We start from the raw sequence: 24,923 nt of genomic DNA on the forward strand, positions 1-24,923 counted from the left end.
AGTTTGTATTAATTTATATGTTGCATATTTATTCAATATGAATATCTATACAGAGAAATGCCTACTCACAAGTCCATGCATCTAATTTTTACAGAAACAGTTTTCATTAGCCTCCTAATTGAAATCCCTGCCTAGAGTCTTTCCTTCTCTGGTTCTGTACCTCAACTCCATTTTTCTAAAGTAGCAAGGATAGCCAGCACTTTGGTGTTGCTTCCTATGTGCCAGGCACTTTCTGACTTTTTATGTATAAATCTCTCAGCAATTCCTTAAAGTGGGAGCTATTAATATCCTCATTTTCTAGAAGAAACTGAGGCACAGAGCGTGTCTTCTCTGTATGTCACCTCTAGCACTTAGAGACCCCGGGCAGTGCAACTGTAGAGTCTGTACCCTTCACCACGGTACTGCACCGCCTTGCCACCAGATCTGCCTGCCTCACCCCTCTGATCAAAGCCACATTTCCTGTAGCACAGAGTCCTCACCTCTTAGCGTGGGATTAATCTGTCAGCTCTTTATGGTTCTTCCCAGCTCACGTTCGAGGTTGTTGTCCACAGGCAAGCACATCAGACTATTTGTTGTTCTCCAAAACTTCCAAGTATTTTTTTTTCCTGACACTATGATGTTAATCATGCTATGCCTTTTATCTAAAATTTACTTCATCTTTGTCTAATTGGACAACAACTAGTTATTCTTCAAAGCCCGGATAGAACTTCGTATCGTTTATGCATTGTAGTAAAATCGTATTTTCTCTCGTCTGTGTTCCCACAGTACTTAATAAGTAACTCTGTTTCGGTGCTTCTCTCGTCGTATGGCGTCGTTTATCTGTGTTTTCCTCCTTGGCCTGCAAGCCTTGTTGAAGTCAGAGATCCTGTCCTCATCTCGTAGCCTCAGCACACCGAGCGCAGTGCCTGGTTCGTAGATGGCGCTCATCAAACACTGTCGGTGTTGCAGTTCAGCGTCGAAGCAGTTTGCATCCTGGAATTGCGAGAAGAGAGAGGCCATCAGAAAACGGCTGCAAACCCTATTGACAAGAAGCAGAGTCATGTGCCCTACACCGGAAGCACCGTGTCCCCTCTGTGGATTTCACTCAGCCGTCTAATGACCAGAGTCAACTCTCAGCCATGCTCTCGTGCCCTCCGTGCTGCTCTGGGGGGGCCCCCGTCTAGTTTTCAGTCACAGTTTCCTGTGCAGGTGGTGGAGGATTTTGAAATGCCTGAAACGGAACCATTACACCCACTTGAAATAGTTTCTCGTCTGTGTACGCGATAAGAGGTGGGTGGGGAAAAATCGGTGCTCACAGCCCATTACTTGGAGTTGAGATCACCAATTAAATGCCACGAATGGGGCAAAAATAACACATATTAGTTGTGTTTAGAATATTTTGCTCCTCAGACTTGTATTCACTTTAATTTATAGTGTCAGTTTCCAGATGTTGGATGAGCGTCTCCTAATTCCCCAATACCCTCTCTTATTCTGTTTTCTGGATTATAGATCATGTGACTTAAGTGTATTCAGAGTAACTGGCAGATGATTGGACATGGTGAAACTAAGAGCCTTTTATTTCTCTAAGTACAGCAGTGCATTCAGTCAAGTTTATTATGGTCACAGAACCCCATGAATTTTAGCCCTTCTTTGATCCAGCAAAACTTTGATGACTCATTTTTGCTTTAATTGAAGAATGTTTCTCATGTTTACTGAACTAAATGCTAAAATGATGTAATTCCCAATTTTAAATAATATGAATACCAAATTAAAGGTTTTTGCATGATTTCAGCAAAACAGAGGTGGGAGAGATGGAGAGTATTTGGGGATTCTAGGCACCTGAGTTGGAGTAGAAGAGTAAAAAGCAGGAAAGATGATAAACTTGGCCTACTCATAATTGCACTGTAATTTTCTTCAGTGTTGGCTTGGAAGTTAAAGTCTGAATGGCACTGAAATAAATTAGAGATTTGAATTAAAAAATATAAATTTGGAAGGTGCATAAAAATGGCAAATACTAATATTCTAGAATTTAGAAAAATTAATGAAGGTATAATTTTTAATTCCATTTATAAAAATATGAGTGTGTATTTTTCCCATATACCTTCCTCTGCTTTTGAAGTAGTTTGTATTTGGAAATTCTTTAAAAAAAATGAATACATTAAAACAAAATATGGCTTTTCCTTTTATATCAAAATAGCTAAAACATTTAGCTCCTATTCTGTGATACAAAGTTTCATGTATGTAATCTAATTTAATTCTTGCAGTTACCCTGTAAAGGTTTATTGTCTCCCATCATGCAAGGATGGAAAAAGCTCAGCAAATGCCCCAGAAGGGAAAAGGCGGAGTGGGATTCAAACTCAGGTCCACTGCTCCTGCTTCCCAGGTTTTTTCTAGCATATTGCTGGGTAGAGAATTTCAGTTTTGAGTACAGATATCCTTTGAGCTAGGGAGATAAGCCTATTAGAATTACAAAACTAATCAAATAACAAACTGGAACTGGAAAGGGCTGTTTTTTTTTTTTTTTTTTAAATCAGGTATGTCATCTGACATATAACAGAAGTCATCTAGATAAAATATTTATTCATATTTCATTTATCATTTAAATCTCAGTGGAGGGTTTGATTCAGTGGTGGGTCACACAGGTATCTGTCCATGATTTTTGCCCCTCGGTTTATTAGCACTTATTTCTATAGCATGGAATGAACTCTGCATAAAATTCAAGGTGAGATATTGTTATGCAAAACAGTCTTGAAGTTTTCTGTGGTTAGTGAATATTCTCTTGGAAATAGTCCTTTCACTCGCTATTTTTGCACTGAACATGAACAGTATACAGTATATCTCTTTTCATTTTTTTTACAGAAGTATCATACATAATAGATGGAAAGGAAAGAAATACAGCTCAAATATAGCTAGAAATAAAAGGGAATATTTGCTTCAGGAAATACAGTCAACAGGGAGCTGAGAGGTACCTGGGTCTTCTGTTACTTCCTTAATTTAATGACTGATTATAGGAAAGTTACCGAAATCCTTTTTTGCACTTCCTTCTTCCTGACTGTTAATTTAGGGAAATGCTCTTTGCAACCTGCCTATCTCACGGAGAGATGGCGAAGATTAATTAGCCCATGCCAGCCGGCTGCTCAGTGCTGCCCCAGAGAAAAGGGTTGCATAAATCAGACCTGTCGTTAAGAGGCTTTCATTTGTCTCCAGTCCTTGCCCAGGATGGAGCCATCTCTCCGTAGCCTAATGGGGGTCACCCGCATTCAGGCCAAGGACAGGTTTTCCCAAGACACAGAGAACATTCGTCCCTCTAGTTCTGTGTGACTGGGAAGATCGCCTCTTCGCCACAGTGTCCTCGTCTGTCAAAGCAGTAGCTCGTAGCCAGATAATTCCCAAGGGGAGCTTACTCGAGAGTTGCTCTAATTTATACGTCTTTCTGCGTCTCTTGTCCCGCCCCAGCTTCTTGAATTTACCAAACTATTTTTTTAAGCTCGTGTTCTATTGAAGAACCATGGCAGACGTGGAGACAGGCCATTCAGATCCCCTCTGCGGAGGGAGTCGGCGGAGCATCCGGTCGTGAGGGCCAGCTTCAGCTGAGGAGAGCCGGCCCTGCTGAGGGCATGTCCCTCCTGTGGTCCCCTCCTCTGGTGACCAAGCTGAGAGCCAACACGGGACAACTCTGATGGACGCTGTCTGCCCCAGAGCAGTGCCCTGGAGTGAGACATGATTGGGTTTGCCCCACAGTTCGATTTCTTAAGCTGCCTGGTCTTCCTTCCTCCCCCTGTCTTTCATGGGTCTAGTGACAGAATCTTACAGGTTTGGCTGTAGGTATTTTGTACCTCACATGCCATCTCCGCACCTGCTTCCACAGAGCCTGACCGATGGCAAGAACTTGAGCATAAAGTGAAAAAATGACTAATTAGAAGGGAAGCCCTCAAGCCACAATGAATAGACTTTTTGAATAATAGGCTTGTTTCATATTCTGTAATTTATTACTTTGGAAATCATATTTTCATATCACAACAAAGTGTGCCCAAGAAGGAAAAGTTCAGTCACTTTAGGTTTATGGTAGGATTTTTGTATAGGACAGTTGTAAGGATTTTTCCATAGGACTTAAAGCCTTTGATAGTTAAGGTTGTTAGTGCTATTCGTGGCATTTGTAGTTAAGTTTTTTTCTTTTTTAACCGCCATTCTTGATCTCTAAGTAAATCTTTCTTAACCTTTTTGTTTAATTGAATTTTTTTCAGTCCTTGAAAAGTAACATCATAGATCAAATGTTACCACTTGTTTCCAGCATATATTAGAGATGCCTACGCTAAAGTGTTCTCTAGCTGCTATTCCAATAAATTATTATGAGTGTAACAGAGAGAATTTCCTTCCCTTTCTTTCTTTTTTCCCCTTTCCTTTTTCTTTATTTCTTCCTAAATGGTTTAGATTTGGTTATCTTTGTTTAAAAAGCTGGGAAGTCCGACAGCTGCTATGAAGTTGATTTTATAAAGAAAGTTGTATGCTGAGTATTTCTCAGAAATTCGATTTTATATTGTAGTGGAGAGCTAGTATTTCCTTTCTTGTGCTTTAATTTCCAGTTTACATTTAGATATTTGACTTAAAATTATTTTATGTTTTGAAGTGAGAGTTATCAAAACTCAATTTAACTTTTTAAAAATTTGATTTTTCCCTAGCCATGGTTAAAGGATATGACTTAGTATTTCTTTTTTTTTTTTTACATGTTATTGATTTTTTTTTAATCTCAGAGTAGCAATATGGTAGACATCTAGGGACGAATTAAGTAAAGAAAAGGAAATGGGCTGGGGAAAGGCAAGCATTTAAAAACAACCACACGTATCAGTAGGAAGAGTCAGGGTCAATTTTGACATGTGTAGGTTAATAAACCTAAACTGGTTTTGACTTTACCCACTGTTTACTTGCATTGTGCTCATAAAGTAAATGACATGTGTTACAACAAGGCTTTGAAAGTTTGATTAGCTCTTTAGTACTAACACCATTTCATACTTCCTTATTTGACTTTTCATCTATCCAGTCATCCGTTTTAACAAATTTTGCAGCTCTTAACGATATTGCTACACCAGAACCCAAGAGCAGCATTATGTGAATGGAATGTGTTCCAGGGGTAAAATAGAACCACGGCACAGTACAGAGTGTGTTTTTCCTGTTACATAAAGTATAAAAACAAGCTACGTCTCTGCTACTGGAAGTCAGGATGGTGATTGCTCTGGGGCGGGAGGTGAGGGCTCGGGGCCTCAGGGGCTTCTGGGTGCTGGTGATGTTCTGTTTCTCCATCCGCCTGCTGGGCACGGGGATATGTTCATTTTGTGAAAGATCATTGTGCAATGTGCTTATGACATGTGGCATTTTCTGTGTGCATTTTATATTTAAATGAATATTTAAAAAAAATATTGGGCTAGGGAAAAATGCCCTTGGGTTAGATGTACTTTTCCTCCACTTAGACCTTTAAGAATCACAGAACCATAGCTAGATGGATTTAAGTTCTAGTGTTCTATAGCACTGGAGGATGATTGTAGTTAATAAATTATTGTATATTTTCAAGTATCTAGAAGAGAGGATTTTGACTGTTCCCTATACAAAGACATCATAAATGTTTGAGGTGACAGTTATATATGCTAATTACCCTGATTTGATCTTTATACATTGTATATATGTATTGAAGTATTACTCTGTAGCCCATAATACTTAAAATTGCTATGTGTCAATTAAAATGAAAAAACTGGAGGGAAAAAAAAGAATCACAGAACCAGGTATAGAATCATAGAAATGGAAAAGGTCTTAGTCTAACCCACTGATGGCGTGAAGAATAGATGCCTAAAAGGTGTCGTCGTCTTGCAAGTATGTGTCCTGTGACACTAAGATTTCGTATTTTACAACTGAGGAGACTGGTGGTCAGTGAAATTAGGGAAGTTGCCGAGGGTCCCCCCAGAGCCCACCTCGCTGGCAGGTTCTTTCCACTGTGAGGCACAGCCTGTCTCCTAACAGCAGCTTCTGCACAGACGGTTCTTTATCAAAAAGGGGTTTGGGGTTAAAACCTAGCTTACGAGGATTGCTAATGACAACTTATACAAAAAGCATTCATTTAACCCTTGGGGAACCTGATTTTCAGCTAACCAGATACTATTAAATTATAAAATATTCCAGTTAATTTGAATTGTCACCATAGCTTTAGAAATCTTTACTTTCCTAACAGTTATTCTGTCAAGTAGCCATCATTGCATAGATACTTTAAAAAAATGTTTGATTGATCTTTGAAGTTTGCCTCGAGATGCTTCTCGATACTCTTCTACACATGTTTATGCATCTTTTCCACTTAACACTAGTATTACTATGATATCCCCTTCAGAGTTGTATATGTTCTGCCACCATGAAAAGCCACTTTTTTCTCTGTATACAGGAAACTATTTTTCCTTGACTGATTTTTCTCTTTAATTAAGGCCTGTAGTTCAGATTATATCATATATATATATATATATATGTTTATTTTAGTTTTATGGCAATCTAATGAGTAATCCCATCTTTGTCTATCCAGTAAGCATTGAATTTTCTAGAGTCTACTCAGTTCTTATCCAGTGGCCAGTGCTGACATGGGGCCGTTTAACTCAGATGATGCTGTCTCGTCTGACTCCTGCAGCAGCTTCTAGGCTGAGTGACCAGATTCTCCTGAGGTTGGAGGGACGTAGGACAAGTTCCCTGAGGAAGGAGTTAAGCCAAGTTGCGTCACAAGCAGTCTCCATTCTGTTACTTCCACTTTCCTGTTTGTGGCACCGTCTTCCTACTTGTTCGTGAATTCATTTAACCAGTACTGATTCAGCGTCCTCTGTATCCCATGCGCTGTCTGAGGCACTGGTATAAAATGGGGAACACAGAAAGCAACACAGAGCCTGCTGTCCTGGGCCTGCCTTTATCACAGAGACAGACCATTAAAGAAAAAATCTTACCACTGAATGGAAGTCGCAAGTGGGATGCGTACTATAAAAAGTAAAGTTTGCGCTATGTGTGAGAGCAACGAGGGGGTTTGACCACCTTGGCAATAGCTTCGTTAAAGAGAAGATGCTTGTGTTAGAATGTGAAGAGTGATTAGACAGAAACCAGACAAAGAGGAGTGGTGCGTGTTCCAGCAGCCGGGTAGCATGTGCAGAGGCCTGGCTTTTTTTCCATGTGATGGAAGTTTAAAAAAAAAAAAATTGAGGGTGGTGGGGGAGATGTCCACAAGTGAGCCGTGGTTTCCAGTCCGTATAGAATCAAGGCTGGACTGACATCATAATTCACGTTACATTCGCATGGACTTCCTGCACAGAATAGACTCCTTAGAAGGGTTGACTTCTAAACTAAGAGAGATGAACTTTCAGCACATATATCTAATGCCACTTTACCACGGAAAGGGTGACATTTGCACTGACTTGTCCAGGTCACTGGTTTGTCCAGGTCACAGTAGGCAGGCAGCAGACGTAACAGGGAGTGACTGATACCTACCGTCAGAAAGAATGTAGGTGAAACAATTAAAAGTTCAAATTTATGGTATGGGGTAGTGCAAAATAAAAGGGTAAAATGAAATACTTAATTGTGAATTGTTAAACTTTTTGTTAACTGAATATGACAGCTTTAGATCCATATCCATCCTGTTCAGATGTTGGAGTGAAGTGGCTCTTCAAATAGCTCCTTCTAACTTCCAGACTAGTCTGCTTTTAAATGTGACCTACTTAAATGCACAGGATGTATATTCTTTCCAAAGGAACACTGCATTCAGTGACACACGGTATTTCTAACAAGAAAAATGCATTCAGAATGTAACTCCAGAACCTCCAGGAGTAAGGCCTCTGAGGGCACGTTAGAGTGTTCCAGAATCCACGCACTAGCAAGAGTTTCTGTCCTTAAGGAGGGTCTCTTCAGGTTCTCACTTCCAGGTTGTTCGTGACTATGTTTTTACACCCTTGTTTTCCGTGGTTCTTAGTTCACTGCACTTGTGAAATAAGGGAGGGGCGGTTGTCGTTCATTCGCTTTCATTCCACGTTTGCTCCAAGAGGGTTCAGGAGGCCGCAGTTTCTTGGAGAGGGAAGAAATGTGAAAAAATTGAAAATCAAGTTGGGCTGGTTGTAACAAAGAAACCAGAGAAGCAGGATCAACCTGTCCTCAAAAATAGCCAGATCTGAGGCACCGATCGCAAACCGGAGCATAAAAGGCCAAGGAAGGCAAAGGACCAAGGCGATAAGAACAGGGAACGTGGCAGCTGAAGCCGGCCTGCCGACAGCCTAGCAGGACAAAAATTAGTGAAAGAGCAGGATTTTAAACACTGCATTTTGACAGGCATGAGGGGCAACTCCTCCATGATTTCAATATGGGATTATTGAAATTCAGTGGGATTCTCTTTATGGGCAGGGGGAGGTAGAAGAATTAAAACCTCTTGGCTGAGGCAAACCCCAAGCCTTCCTTTGGTTGTATGTGTACATTCGTGTGTGTGTGTGCGTGTGTGCGCGTGTGTTTGGGGGGAAGGGGTGGCAACCGGCCAGTCATGGCAGCAGGCCAACCTCCTGCCTTTGCCCCCACCCTCCCTTGGCATTGCTCATGCTCAGAGGGTGATTCCACACAGAAGGGCAGGGGGCAGATTGGGACCTGTGGGTTTTCACACCTCTGTAGCCTCTGGGTTATAGCAGAGTAATAATTAACGCTAATAATGATGACTCAGCAGTGTCAAGAAAGATTAAATTATTTTATATGTCATCCCTGTTAGAAAGCAACAACTGTTGGATTTCCTCCCCCAAGGTTAACATTTTAATGCTTTGGTCATTTGGGGGGGGGTAAACAGTTACTTTTCAAATTTGCTTATTGATAAAAGCCCATTCCCCGATATTGCCAGGTAAGTAAGTGGTTGCTTTGTGTAGCTTTAGTGATCCTCCTATTGCTGCGTGGACATGGTTCAGGGCTAGCACTTTTATCTGCATTTGTGATCAGAGTTATTATTTTGCATAAAGATTAAAATTTGATTTGGGACAAGAGTGAAAGATTGACTTCATTGGCTCTGAATTAACATTTTTCACTTCATTTGAAATAAACTGTTGTATAGATTAAAAAAGTATCTCTCAAGCTGAGAAGAAATAACTACATTTCACCCACATGCTCAGGAAATGTTTTAAAATCTAGATGACTCTGTACTGAATGATATTATTCCCCATTGACTTCTTGTCAAAATTGATTGATAATATATTTTTCTTAAGGCATTGTGTATACAGCAGGTCTTAAGCCATACATTGCTAACAGCATGTACCTTATCAGACCTGACGAGATTACAACCTGAGTGGTTATATTTTTATTCATATGAGAGTATGGACTTGAGCTTCAAAGGAGGAATAAAGCCAAACTATTATAGTTAAAGTACTTTGATAAATATTAAATGATAAATGAAACTGGTTCTACACTAGCTTCGAGCCTGTGGATAATAAAAGGGAATCTTCACATGGTACACAATAGTGTGATGATGTCTTTCCTTCTGGAATGTCTTTGCCTCTTACCACTGTAGTCGTGAGAGTTGGGAATGATGAGGTAGGATGTATGATTTTTGTGCTTACTGGATTAAAAGTAAAGAAAACTTTAAGTGTAAAACTAATTCATCTCTTTAGCAGGATAAATACAGAAATGTGCTTTTTGGTGATACTGTCATGGGTACTTAATCACTCCTCCTCACCTACCTACTCCTTCTAAAAGTAAACCTGTGAGCTTGATGTTCCATGGGAAACATACCAGGTGGTATGCATGTACATTACTGTTAAAACTAGAATTTCACAGTTTTCATTAAAACTGGAATCTGGTTCTATCATCATGTTTGGAATGTCACAAGATGCCCTGCTGGGAAAGTGCAGAATGCCTTATGATTCATACGAGATCATTACATGATGTGATTGTCTGGAAGGAAAAGCAAGTGAAGCCGCTTGTCAGAGAGAAAACTCATTAGCACTATCGTGGCAAAGTCCGCTGTGGCAGACAAACTCCAAGATGTCCCAGTAATCTTTGCCTCCTGGTGTCCACGCCCTCATGTACTGAAATTGGGCCGGCCTGATGTCTTGCTTCTGACCCATTGGATATGACAACTGTGATGACATGTCACCTGCACGATTGGGCTGGATAAGATAGTGGCTTTCCCTTTTGCTTCCCAGACTCTTTAGTGGCGTTGCTGAAACAAATTGCCATGTGGGCACTTGCAGGGGACCGAGGGCAGCCTCCAGCCAGCAGCCAGCTGGGGACGGACACCCTCGGCCCGACAGCCCTTGGGGACTGAACACTCAGTGAAGCAGATCCTTCCCCAGTCGAGACTTTGGATGAGACCCCAGCCACGGCTGACCCCTCGATTGCAGCCTTGTGCGAGACCCTAAAGCAAAGGGCTCGGTTGAGCTGAGCCCAGGTTTCCGACCCACAGAAACTGTGAGATCATAAATGCGTGTTGTTTTGAGCTTCTAAGTTTGTGATATTTGCTACATAGCAAGAGAAAACTAATAGGTAGGTGTATTGGTTTGCTAGGGCTGCACAACAGAGTTCCCCAGACTGGGTGGCTTAAACCACAGAAGTCTATTTTCTTACAATTCTGTAAGACACGGTCCTCCCCCGTGGGTGTCAGCGTCCTATTCTCCTTTTCATATATGGACACCAGTCACGTTAGATTAGAGCCCACACTAATGACCTCACTTTAACTCAGTTACCTCTTTAAATGCCCTGTTTCCAAATACTGTCACGTTCTGGGGTACAGGGGTTGCGACTTCAACATACGAATTTTGCAAGGAAACAATTCATCCCATAACAATAGGCTATATAAAATTCTGTAATTATTTTTCTCTCTATAGCTAAAACTCTGTAGAATTTATTGTCTGTAAATGTCCTTTGCTTCCTTTTTTCTTTACTATAATTATATATGTTTCAGATGATATATATGTATAATCACATGGTTTAGCACATATATTTGCATGTCCCTGTCTCTATAACAAAATTATAATCCCTATGAGCAGATGTCTTTCGTATGCTTTACATGTAACACTTTATAGTATTTGTTTAAGATAATGGTGTTAAGATAATGATAATGCATTCTGAAAATCTGGTTTCACTTTTTGTGTTTGTTGCATACTTCTAAATAAGAATATGCTAGAAGTCGCTTGTTTTAAGAGTAAGGGCTGTTAAAGAGATAGGGGACTTGACAAATTTATATTTATTTTAAGTATGTGTAGTTTTAGATAGAGGTGAGGGCAGAGGATATCAGTTACGTTTGGCAATCCAGACATAATAGATACAGTTCTAGAGCCTATCCAACGCTGTGATAATTCACCAAGACACTGTTTTGGACACTTTGAGCTATTAATAACATTATATATGTTTAAACTGTTTCCTAAATTGCCAAAAATGTCCATTACATACAACAGTTCTTGATAGCACAGACCAGTGGTTCTCAGAGTGTGACCTGCAGATCCACAGAGTACTTGAAACTCTCTTACAGGATCTTCAAGGTCAAAACTATTTTCAAAATAAAACTAAGACATAATTTGCCTTTTAAAAAAATCATGTTGACATTTAACGTGTGTTGATGTGAGTGGCATCATAAATGCAAAAGAAATGTGGATAAAATTGCTGGAGCCTTTGCATGAATTAAAACAGTGACATTAAACTATACTGTTAGTCTTTGTATTTTAAAATAGGGATAACCATATTGCCTATCTCAGAGGGTTGTTGTGGTTTCAATTAGAAATTCCATGTAAAGGCTCTCAACTAATGACCAGACTGGACAGGAAACACCTCTCCCTCGGGAACACACTGCAGGTATCCTATGGCTCTATTGCTAATCCAGTTTCCAGATATGCATCCTCTGCTCTAAAGGAGTATGTCTGCGTTAGGTTAAGTCGTTGGTACAATGTATACCTAAGGTAAGGAGAAGAATGCATAGTCCTGCTTTGTTCTGTTTCTGTTTGCCCCAGCCCGAGTCTAAATTCAGCTCTGTTTTATACCTCCCTCCATCCACCCTCAAGCCCATGAAAAATAAAATTAGATTGTTGAACTATGTGCTCTTTTCCTGATTCCACATTCGAATGAGCACTGTTTTAAAAAGAAGTCAAAGGATAAGTAAATGTAAAGGCTTTATGTCATTTTGATATGCTATTTATTGTGTTTTAGTCTTTTATGTTTTACTGTTATTTATTTTTCTCGTTTTTTTTTTTTTTTTTTTTTAAACAGATCATCAGAAACTGGAAAGGGAAGCTAGAATCTGCCGTCTTTTGAAGCACCCTAATATTGGTGAGAAAATATTTTCAATGTATTTTAAATGTTACTGTTATTTTAATTTTAATGTTAATTTAAAATTTTATGTTATGCATAATGTACCACAATAAAAATGTTAATTTAATAATCTAGAATATTTACAGCTATCACAAAACAGGTTTATAACTTTTGTCTTGGTTACATTTGATTCTTTAAATTTTTTTATGTTTATTGTTGGTTTTCTGATGCAATCTTTGAAGTAGGAATTTTAGTATACAGACAAGGAATCCTAGAGCCCAGAAAGGTTACACAGTTTAACCCAGGTCAGGCAGCTAGTAAAGGAGTTGGAATGCAAACCTGCATATTCTATCATCACAATCTCTGCTCTTCAACATTGCACTGTATCGGTCCTAGTTTCTGTGTAACTCTGGATTAGTCATACTGCTCTTTAATAAGTAGAGAAAAGAATCTTAAAGTTTTATGAAGATTGCTTAAAATAATAGTAGACCAAGATCTTTCCCTAGAGAAATTATATAATTTTACTGTTTATTAAATAGTCCTTTTTCCAGAGGGAAATATTAGCATGAGCTTATTATCCAAACACTTATGGCAAATGCAGATATTATAGAACTAATTATATTTTAATTACAATTTTTAGTATCTTGGTGAAAAACTTGGCTTATTTTTTAAGTGGTCATATTTGACCTTGAATTAATTATTTTCATGCTGTAAAATATCTTTTACTTTCCTCTCTTATTGATCAGGAAAATGAATAAAATCATTGTCAGAAAACAATGAAGGCTAAGGAAACAAATAGTAATTAATGTGATATTGTGTAACATATGACAAAACAAATTTTAAAAATTATGTTTTATATTGTCAAAAAAATCAGGATCAGATAGTTATGCATGATGAGTTTTGGATGAATTCTCAGATCAGACAAGCCCTCAACTGTTTTTTTAAGACAATCATTGCTTATAACTTACTTAAATGGAGTATACAGAGGAATACCAATGTAGAGTTTTGAGATAACTTTTGAAAGTCTGTTTCAGAGTTCAATTATAGCATTTATTTCTATTATTTGATGATGTTAGCTATAGTTTAGTTTGGTGAAAAAGTTACCACATTAGGAAAGGTAGCTTCATATTATTGTTATTTATAAATTTGAACATAGGAATGTTTTCTTTAAAAATGTTCCATAGGTAAAAGTGTTTTTTCTCTGAATTTGACTTATATTTGCATCTGTTTAACAAAATCAACCTGAGCTCTAATGAAGTTTAGCAAGGATTTATGATTATGTCAGGTTATTATTTTATATAACATATTAATTTTGTTGATTATTTAGTTTAAAAAGCTAACAGTCTATGTTGAAGGAAAGGAAATAGATACATACAGTGATATGACTTCAATCCTTCTCTTAAAGTATTTTTTCATATTTTCCACTTCAGTGGTAATTTTAGCATATTTTTTGGTAAATAACAGAAACCCTATGGTAAGATTTTGCTCATACTACTGAAATTCAGTAGTTTTTATAATTCGGTGTCCAAAGGTTACTTTCAGTTTTTAGTAATGGGTTTATTGTGTAAATGTTTTAACCAAATGCTTAAAATAACAGGAAAATTTCAGTAGCCTACAAAGTTGTTCACCAAAGAATATGGCAATAATTTTTGTAAGCACATTATTTTGAAATATAGGATATCTTTTCTTTCTTTTGTTGTATTCAGAAAGTGAATGATTTTACTTACAAATATCTATATGGAATCTTATATAAACAATATCCTTGTAGAGACAGCCATAATTATTACCTCCTTGAATAGTAGCAGTTTTGCATAGTCAGATGAATTTATATCAGATATTTGTAAAAAAACAAACCACTTATTTTTCATCAAGAGCAAAATTCTTACTTTCAAACTGAAGTGATGAAACAGTCTTATCTTTTGATTAGTTTTGAAAATGTTTCTTAAAACTTTTGAAAAATGTAATAAAGGACATATGCTGACTTAATTTCTTTCCACTCATTATTTTTTTTCTTCTGATTTCTTAAACAATCATCAGATGAGTCTTACATCCACATTGATTTTGGAACTAAATAAAATTACATCAATCTGGGCAAAGGTAAAATGAAAGAAGATGAGAAAAATAAAAGTATATATAATTGGGAAGTTGTCTTTTATTTTCAGTGATTAGTATCAAGCTTGTTTGAATCAAATAGTTCTAACACTAACTCTTTTGCAGCTAAACTACTGAGACTGCAGAGATGAATGAGACACATTCCTTAACCACAGGAGTTCACAGTTCAGAAGAGCAAATAGTTGTGTATGCAACTAAAATAAAATATAGTTATACACTATAATGAAGCTATTAATAAGGTGCCGTGAGAACATTAAAGTATAAGCTAATAATTTTAACCGAAATACATTGGCTGTTGAACAGAATTTTGCCATAAAGAAGTAGAGACTGAATTCAATAGCCTTATAAAAAGACAGACCAACAAAAGAAAAATATCAGATGTAAAAGTCCTTGGCACCTAGAAGAATGATAGAAAACCTGGAATGATTAGAGTATTATGTGTGTGTTAGCCAGAAAGTTTGATCAGGGATAATAGTGGAGAGTCCATAGAAAATTGTTAAAGAATTATCTAGTTGACTTACGTGATTATATCCGTGTGTTAGAAGGACAAATTTAGTAGCAATAAGCATTAAGTGTTTGGCATCAGGAGAAACTGGTGTTGAAAGAGCATTTGGAAGCCTCTGGAATGAATCTAGGTGAGAGAAATGATGGCTTCTGCACCATGGCAAGGGGAGCCATGGTGGCCAGGAGGGCAGAGCTCCCAGAGACGCTGCTGTAGAGTCGGGGGACCTTGGGCAGCTGTTACCAGTTGCAGCAGATGAGCTAGAGGGAGGTTTCTCTGAAGTTTCTAGTTTCAGTGACTAGAGAGATGTTGATCCCTCTAATTGAAAATAGGGAACCAAGGAGGAAAAGAAAATTGGGAGAAATTAGAAATTTAGCTGACTTGAAAACACGAAATTATTTTCTTAAGGATTGGAAAATACCCATTTTGGGAGACCATAGATGACAAAGAAAAAAAAAAAATAGAAATAGCAAATGACACTACCCAAACCCCTGGTCTTTCATTTTTGGGCAGAAATTGTAAATTTCTTACCACTTTGGCATTTCTCTTCAGGACAGAAGTGGTTAACAATGACTATGGTCCTCCCTCCCAGACTAAGATGGAATGTTGCCAAGTTCAGGGCAGTTAAGTGGGGTTCTTAAGTATCTTTTGGAAAAGCAAGATGATGACTGCAGCAACTTCATCACTGAACTGTGGTTTAGCATTTATTTCTAGGGTGCTCTTTCCCCCGTGTTCTGTCCATTAGAGCAAAGCTCACTTCTCATTGGTCCCTCCTGCCTTCGCCAAACAGGTGTCTTTTATTGGCTTAACTACTTTAATTTGTGTATATCCCATCTCACTTGCATGTGGGAGCTCTGGAGAGTGTTAATTTATATTTTGACTCCTCTGCATGTAGATAGTGAGAACGGATCAACCCACCCAGCGGTATGAGATCATCAAGAAGGCCACAGACAGCATGATGAACGATGCTTACTTGTAAAAATAAAGAAATGTTTTTGTTTTGTTTTAAGAGCAATAACAGAAATAATTTTCTTAGATTATTTTTATTCTGAATGTGCTTTAAAACATATTTTATGTATAAATAGCTAAATTTTTATTCTCAATGAATAAAAGGAAATTATATTTGGAGATGTACAAAAGTGTGCAGTATGGGCTGCTTTTCATTTTTAGCAATAATAGTTCAACTGTGTTGATTTTAAATAGGGTTACATTAATTTGCACTCATATAACTATAAGAGAAATACCAAGACTATGAGTTTTACTAACAGGCTTAATTTTGTTGAAGCTATAATGAAGTTACTATTTTGAAGATCATTTTTTTTTTCTTCTGCCAATTTCCATCTCCCAAATAATTTCTCATTTAGAAGCCAGCAGTGCCAAATATACATTTAAGCTTGTTTGTTAGGAACTTTCCAAGAGAAGAACTCTCATAAAACATGGTTTTCAAACGTCATTCTCATATGTGTTAATTATTCCAGCAATCTTTCCTTTTGACATTCCTTATAGAAATCTGCCCTTCAAAATTAAATTATTAATACATCTTCTGGTCATTTTCTAAGAATATATTCATAATATGAACAAGAGAAAAAAAGACAGGATCATTTTTCCCCCCCACAGAAAGGCAGAGTCATTGATTTAAGGGAACAACCTTGGGTAATGTTGCTCCCTCCACTCTCTCTTCTGCCTGGGGACATCTGGCAATGTTGGAGACATTTTTGATTGTCACACCTGGGGTGTCTGGCATCTATTGGGAAGAGGCCAGGTATGCTACAAAGCATCCTACAAAGCACAGGAGAGCCCCTCACCGTAATGAATTATCTGGACCAAAATCGTAGTGCTAAGGTTGAGAAACGCTGATTGAAGGGAAGAGTTGCAACAGTAGCAATGAAAAGAGAGTAGCCAGCGTTTTGGTTTAGTTCTGGAGGCATGCAGTTTCCTTCTGCTAAAATAAAAAATAAAAAATTAGTCAGTGCATCTTCTTAAATAAAGGACAAGTCTCTCTAGTGAAGAGAATAGACTGCTTTTGAAACAATTTATAATTATCTAATTAAATGGAAACAGAAATCGCGCTGTAAGCAGAAACCAACGTAGCATAGACTGGTGCTGACCTATGCTAATTACAATCCTTTAAAAATCTGTTCCTCAAAACAAATTTTATTAGGCAATCTTGGCAAGCCTGATTCCTTCCTTCATGCACAAAAAAGCTAATGAAATTTATTTAAATAAAACAGAGTAATTCAGCCTTTAATTTTGCCAGGTCTTCTCTGCAATGAACCTGAATCGGCGATGGGTTACTATGGTGTAACAGTTGCAAAGCATCTGCCCAGAAAATTTTTAAAATGACATCAGTCCATCATGAGGTTTTTCTGTAAAGTAGGAAATGTTATTTTTTTGAGACAGTAAATGAGCTGGGTGTTTAGGATGCAGTTATTCAGTTACTTGTTTTTCATTTGAGAAGGTTTGAATGTTTACATAGAGAAGAACAGTATCCAATTTCGTGGAGAATCTGAGGATGTGTCTCCTTGCTCAGCAGCTGAGTGGGGGCTTCCCGCAAGGCAGGGGGTCGGCCTTATGCAAACAGTTTCTCTGCTTCTGCTCTTAGCTTCTCCCCCTCCGCAGCTCTGCTCCAGCCCCTCGGGGCTCCTTGTGCTTCCTCAGCTGTTCTGAGCACCCTGCTACTGCAGGGCCTTGGCCCAGGGTTTTTCTGAGGGTCCTGCTGCCCCCACAGTGGCTGGGGGGGGGTGCTGCTGGCCACTTCCTTCGGCCACGGCCCAGCCATCGCCTCGTCCAGCAGGGGAGGGAAAAAGAGCTTCACTCCCCCTCCCACACCTGACCTGGACAGACTCTGTGGATTCTTTTTTTATTTCAAAATACTAAGGCAGGACAAATGTTTTTGTTACATGGATACCTTGTATAATGCTTAATTACTGGCTTTTGGTGTGCCTGCTAGCAGGTGTTCACGGTATCTCATGGGTAAGTCTTATCCCTCCCCTCGTCCCCACCCTCCCCCTTTCTTGATTTCCAATGACTTTTGCATCTCTTTGTGCCCAGCGTACCCACCATTTAGCTGCCGCTTACTGGTGAGAACGTGTGGTATTCAGTTTCCCATTTCTGAGATACTGCACGTAGGATAATGGTCTCCAGTTCCGTCCAAGCTGTTGCAAACGACATCATTTCATTCCTTTTTATGGCTGAGCAGTACTCCATGGTATACGTACCACGTTTTCTTCACCCACTGGGGATTCTGAGGCAAATTCCCTTCTAAGTGAGCCCTTTGGTGTTGGCCTGGGTTTGGTTCAGCCTGAGCGTGTCCCGCTGTCCACTGCTGATGGTGCCTGCAGGTGTGAGGAAGGCGGGAGGCAGGGGCGTGGTGGTGAAGGGAGGTTCTGATCGTATCCAGACATGCCCTGATTTTCTGCAGCCCCGGAAAGGAGTAGCTGGGGAATCCTGCCTGTCTCTCCATCTGCCGCCCCACTGTAAGAACAGGGCTTCCTTGAGATACAGGTGACTCTGTACAGCCCACCCTGAGTGGGAATCCTAATAAACATTAATCATTCCAATATCCAGTGAAGCCTCCAAACTTATTTCCTGATATCTTTGGAACACAGCAACTCTGAGCAAAATACATTCGGGGTGAGGTGGACTTTTAGAGGGTGGTTTGGAAGCCCTAAAGCCTTCCGATGTGTAAAATCCCCTCCATAAAATTGCACATTCTTGGGCTTCAATACTACAGATTGACCTGGCATGGGTTCTAGGAATTTAGCACTTATTTATTTTTTGTTTGTTTGCTTGTTTTGTTTATATAGCTTTTAAATTAAGCACCCTAGGTGATTGTGATACAAGTTTTCAAGGACCACAGTTTACAAAAAACGTTGTTCTAGAGATGATGTTATAAGGAACTAATAAACCCCCAGTAAAGCTTGGGCCAGGAACCTTCTGTTCAACTCTGTAGTTGCTTCAGTTGCCTGTCCTCCTTATCTTTTTCATACCAAGTCTAGAGAATGAAATCTGTAAGGAAGATACATTCTCAGATAGTGCTAACCTGAAATCTATTGCATCTAGACACTTAACATTATTATCTTCTTTAATTTTTCCAACTACTATTAAGGTATTAATATTATCTCTATTTTTTGACTCCGTTCAATAAATATTGAGCATTTACTATGCGCCCTGTGCAGAAGAAGAAGCTGGGTCTCAAAGAGAGTAATTTGACTGAGGTTGCTTAGTTTATTAAGGGAGGAACCAGGATTCAAATACATTTGTTTGATTCCAAAGTTCACGATTCTGCCATACAAGGGTTCTGTTCTTCACTTCCGCATCTGCTCAAAGCTGGGAGAGCTCTGTGGGCAGCTGTATCACTTTTTATTTAAATAAAGCACTAGGGGCTTCCAGCCTGTTCGAAGTTAGGACATTTGCACATGAAAATACTCAGCATTTCCAAGGAGCATGCAATTAAGTGCCCAAATTAGATACATAGAGAAGAGAGAGGCTTATATTGTCCTTGGAATGTTTTCTGCAGGGTACTGGACAGACGTGAGTATCTGGAAGGACAAGGTTTAGGAAGGAAAGAACCATGTTGACCCCAAATCACGAAAGTTGCAATGAGTCCATCTGTGGACTGTGCTGGCTAATCATCCTACATTTTAAAAGTCGTGAACACACGCTTGGCTGTGAAATTCCCGCTCATTCCCTTCCACGCTCTTTTTTCATGTCCTCGGTGCCTGTTCATTTTCCAAGCCTCCACGTTCAGGCTCTGCTTGTGTGTCCCAACGAAGTGGCTCTCAGAATTATCACCACCACCTCCTCGTTACTAAGTCCGGTGGAACCTTCTTGATCTGGTCTTACTGGGTGCCCGTCTGTAGTTGAAAGTGTGAGTCACCTTCTTTGGCTTTTGTTACACTAGCATTTTCTAGATTTCTTCTTTATCCCTAACCACGATTCCCCTTCTCCTTCATGAGTTTCTCTTCTTCTGCTTTCCCCTTAAATCTACCCAGGGCATCTCAGTAATATCGGTAATTCCCAAATCTGTTTTAGAGGGTTTAGCATTTCTCTCCAGACACACTTCCCACCGCCTACTGGAACATTCACCTGAATGCTCTACTGGGACCTTGCTAATAGTACTATGCATAAAGTGGACCTCATTTTCCACCCTGCCCCACCCCGCCCCCACCCAAACCTGCTCCCCTGCCTGTGTTCCCTGCCGCGCTGGAAACTGGTATCATCTGTCTGCCTGTCTCTTGCCAATTTACATCATCTCTTGGCAGTTGTCACTTCAGCTTCCTCAATGGCATGTATATCTGTCCCCTTCTCCTTAACCCTCATGCTCTAATTATTAGCCTTTCCTCTTCTGAATTCTTCACTTTGCTAGGATGAAAGGGGTACTGCATTTTATTTTCGTTTATTAAGAGATGGGGTCTCACTCTGTTACCCAGGTGGTCCTGAACTCCTGAGCTCAAGCGATCCTCCTGCCTCAGCGCCCCAAATAGCTGGGACTACAGGTGCGTGCTATGGCACCTGGCTAGGGGGGCTTTTAAAAATGCACATCTGATCTACCACTTTTCTGCTTAAAATCCTTCCATGGCTCCCTGGTTCCTCAGGCTGGATTCTAAAAGCCTGACATTGCAAAGCCCTTTGCATTTTGAGTCTCCCATTTGTTCTCTGCTCTCTAGCAATACAGACACCCTCCCAGCCCTGCACTTTCTAAGTTTTCCATCTTTCCTTGGTGCCTTTCCACTTAAACCCTCTTGGTGGGAAATGCTCTTTCTCTTTCTCTCCCTTTGTCTGGCTGATCTTTTTTCTCTTTGGGCCTCATCTCTGACACCACCCCAGTGGGTGTTGCAGCGTAAAAGATGCCTGGCTGGAGGGGGCCGTCGAGGGGGGAAGGGCTGGGGCAGGGCTTCCCCTTGGATTTGCGCAGTGGCCCTGTGCAGGCTGCTGTGGCTCTGGGGCCACGTGACTTGCTCATATATCCTCTGTTCTCCCCAGACTTAGCTGCTTGGCCTCAGGGACCTCATTCACATTTATCTTCAGGGCCCATCACGCAAGTTTCATTAAATCTACCACGAAGCATAGCATAATCATCTCACCTGTTCGTATGCATGGCTTTCGTAATTTACTATACAATTTTTATATTGATTATATTTTTTCTGATTCGCAATAAGGCTCAGTCATCAGCTGCCTGAGAAAGGGAGGAAGCGGAGTGAAATGGTTCTTTGTCATTCACACAGGAAGCCCTGCCCTTACCACCCTTGGCTCCTAACACATCTCTGGGCTGGGCCTGTATTTCTCTAAGTCGTTTTTTTTTTTTCCTAGTGGCCGAATTAAGTTGGGGGCGGATTTGGGGGATATTTGAGTAGTGCTTTCTCTAGAGTTGCTTGAACGGAAGCTGAGTGGGAGCATTGTGCTAGGGAGTTTGCTTTATAGAAGCAGGTACCTGTTACTGAGGGTGAAGTTCCTCTGCGATTTTCCTCAACCCCACTTTGCTGAGGTCCTGAACCTCTTACCTCCAGCCTCCAACTCCAAACTGTCCTCCTAAATGCGTACCTGGCAGAACTGAGAGCACATTGTATTCTGCACCTCATAAGCACCTGCCCTGCCCTCCAGAGGGCTGGGTCCTGCAGGAATCACACCTCGGAAAGGAAAATGATACACCTCCTGCCGGTCTCTCATTACTCACAGCCTTGTGTTCCCCAGACACCTGCCTCATTTTTTCTTCTTGTGCTCTGCGGTTCTCCCTCTCACTCTCATATTCTCTCTCTGTCTCTGTCTCTCTCTCTCTGACACACACACACTCTCTCTCTCACAGACACCCCTACTCTTGTTAACATACTATGTATTTTTGAAGGCCAAGAACTAATTTGAAAGTAATGACTTTCAAGTACAAGAGACCTGTGTTTGAGTCCTGGATTCTCCATTTTATACCTACTTTGGCAGAAACAACTTCCTTTTCCCTCCTTCTTCTGAAAACAAGTCTATAAAGCTGGAACTACGACTACCTTTATAAGACATTCTGTATATAAAGGATTTATCACAGTGCCCATTAATTGTAGTATAATTTTCCACCCAAATCACATGATTTGAGAGCTTGAAAAGACCTTCGCTTGGCTTGTGCTCTTAATATTAGTAGGAACTGGTCAATTCAGTACAACAATATTCATGCAGTCTGTGTTGGATTTAGACTCTAATCTAAATACACACTTAGACACTCCTCTTATTTACCAAGAGGAAATTGAGTGGTTATCAAGGAAATAGTGGTTTGGATTAGTTCTTTCCCACAAGTCAGATTGGAAAAAATCCAGCGAAAAATGCTTTCTCACGTAGCATTAGCTATCAATGATACCTTTACATAAATATTTGCTTGTTACACCTTCTCCAAGGGACTTGCTAACCCCTCCCCTTTGCTAATAAGCTCCTATAGGACAAGGGCTCCATTTCTTTCTTGCTCTGACCTTTTGGGGCCTGGCCCTTGGGTGTGGATAATTACAGGGCCAGGTAATGCGTGTATTGGGTAAAGGAGAGTCTGGCCTTCCAGGCCTCTGAAGATCCCGTGCGTACAAGTCCTTGGTCCCTCTTTGTTCTGGGCAGATCTGGAGAGAGAGAGCCTTGGCTGCCTTCCCAGATAGATGGGAATATAAATTCCATGAGGTTTTCTTTCAAGACTGTTTTGTTTACTGTCGATTCCCCAATGCCTAGGAAGTTGCCTGGCACAGAATAGGTGCTCAGGAAATATTTGTGGAATGAATGCATGGAAGCAAAGTACTACAGTGCTAATCAGTACCTCAGTGTCGCATGGAATTCTGAGGGAAGCAGATGGAGATGCTGAATGAGTATCCTATTTCTGTGAATGCAGCTTGTCATTGATTTACAAATGACACTCCTTGGAGGTGTGACGGCCAGCATCGGACTTGGTGTCCTTTCTCAATATTGTTCTTTTCTCTTCTCCTCATTAAATGATGGGTTTTACTTGCCATTTTTATCTCCCCATGAAAGAGATATAGAAACTCCTATCCCCTCCATTTTATTAGTGGTACCATATTAAGTGCCAAATTCTTTTCTTTGAAAGAGTTGTTTCCTAGAAGGTGTCTCAGTCTCTTTTTTAAAATGGATGGCCTTTCCAGTTTGCTAGACAAGCCTGAATAAGTATGTCAGAACCGAACAGTGGACAGAGTCATGAGTGATTCAAAACTGTCTGTTCCCTACAGCATGGAAGCGAAATCCTGGCCAGCCCTCGAGGCTCAGAACAGGAAAGAACAGGGCAGCCTGGGAGGCTGCTCTTCTGTCAGCGACACTCTGGAAAGTTGGGAAATGATTCTCTGTGTTTTGTAGGATTGTGCTGCAGATTGGACTATGCTTTCTACTTGTGTTTTTTATCCTACTTTTAAAAACAAATAAAGACTTTCTGCAGAAATATTTTTGAGCAGTTGCCCTTTCCAGCTGTCAGATGATTGTAAATTTTTTGAACCTAATTCTTAAAATGACAAGAACTATTAAAAATTTGCCTGAGTGAAGTGGCTCATGCCTATAATCCCAGCATTGTGAGAGTCTGGGGCAAGAGGATTGCTTGAAGCCAAGAGCTGGAGAACAGCCTGGGCAACATAGCGAGACCCCCATCTCTACAAAAAATGAAAAAAATATATTGAATGTCCGTCTTGTGCCAGGCATGCTGCTGAATGCTCTGTGTGCATCTTCTTGTTTTATAGTCACAGTCACCCTCAGCCTAGGTACATTGTATTATAAATATTTTTGCAAATGAAGGAAAGAGGGCAGAGATACCAAGCACCTCGCCAATGGTTCCCCCTGAGTGGCCAAGCTGGTCCTGCCTGCCTGACATCCTGCCTGTGGAGTTGACGCCACTTCTGTGCTGTTTCAGTGACAGCACAGGGATTAGTTTGTTTATCCCGTTGGACATGACGACTGCGGTAATGACCAAATACACTGTGACATTCATTCCCCCTGGCAATGCAATTGGATTATGTTTGGTAAACTCAATGAGTGTCTGATATCTATGAACGCAGCTTTTAATTGATTTACAAATGACATTATTCAGAGCTGTGACTGCTGCTGTTGGACTTGATGTCCTTTGCACTCGCTGTTGCTGTTTTTCCTTCCCTGCACTGATGTTGTTTTCTATGTTAGGCTATTTGAATCATGTCCCTCGTAAGTAGCCTTTAACTGTGGTGAGGTAGCCCTCAGGTAGAGATAACCAAAACCCACCTGCAATGGGAATCACCTTTGCATGACTTGCTGCGTTGTGTGTTTGTGGGCAGGGGGAGTAGGAGTGTTCCAGAAGTCCTCAGTCTCATGGGCAGTAACTCACAAAATCATTGCCTGGGAGAGTCTCGCAGGTGAGGGGAATGAATTTAGCTGGATATTGCAGGTGTAAACTGCAGCCAGTCTGCGCGCTGTTTAAATCATAAATGTATCGCCTTAAACATAATTCCCTGCATTTTCAGCTAAGCCAGTTTCTGCTAACCAATAGCACTAGCAATAGAAGAAACAGAGAGTGATTTTTTTTTTTTTTTAAGGGCCCAATAAAAAAACTACCTGCTTTCAAATACCAATTTGTGGCTCTGGTTTAAATGAATAGATAACCCTTGGACTGCATTTGTACAATAAAGAGGCTGAAATGTAATTGTTTTCTAAGGTCCCCTTCAGTTCTGAAATTTGCAGCTTGATTTGTTTTTTTTAAATATGTTGTGTTCCTATGTTACACAAAACACAAGTGTGGTAGACAATTTCCATATCCCATAATATTTTGAGTGGCCTTTCTAATTCATGCAATTACAACATTATGAGTCCTGTCTTACCAATTTAGAAGTCAGACATCAAATTCCTGGCCTCTCTTGCAGCCAGAAAGTGGGCATGTCATTCGGTTTATAGCCTTGTCCAGCCTAACAAATGTTTGCCGTACTTCATTTGGGGGTTGATCAGTGTCAGGAGACAGATCTTGCAGGGACTTTCTGTTTTTGTCAGTGAGTGTGGTGGCAGAGGGCTCTGGTTTAAGGGGCAGGAGCATAGTATCTAAAAGTCCATGCAGAAGTGACATTGATCCTGGTGG

General features: G+C 40.1%; 1 protein-coding gene across 9 annotated transcripts in view; it reads left to right on the forward strand.

The window, feature by feature from the left end:
* CAMK2D (calcium/calmodulin dependent protein kinase II delta) overlaps window positions 1-24,923 on the forward strand; it is a 194,804-nt gene that overhangs the window by 58,561 nt on the left and 111,320 nt on the right. For all 9 annotated transcript variants that reach the window (XM_069459185.1, XM_069459186.1, XM_069459184.1 and 6 more), the window contains exon 3: window positions 12,211-12,270. In XM_069459185.1, coding sequence (XP_069315286.1) covers window positions 12,211-12,270 — 60 coding nt within the window. The remainder of the gene's footprint in view (window positions 1-12,210; window positions 12,271-24,923) is intronic.

This window comes from Eulemur rufifrons, chromosome 26, assembly GCF_041146395.1.
Source record: "Eulemur rufifrons isolate Redbay chromosome 26, OSU_ERuf_1, whole genome shotgun sequence".
Taxonomy (NCBI): domain Eukaryota; kingdom Metazoa; phylum Chordata; class Mammalia; order Primates; family Lemuridae; genus Eulemur; species Eulemur rufifrons.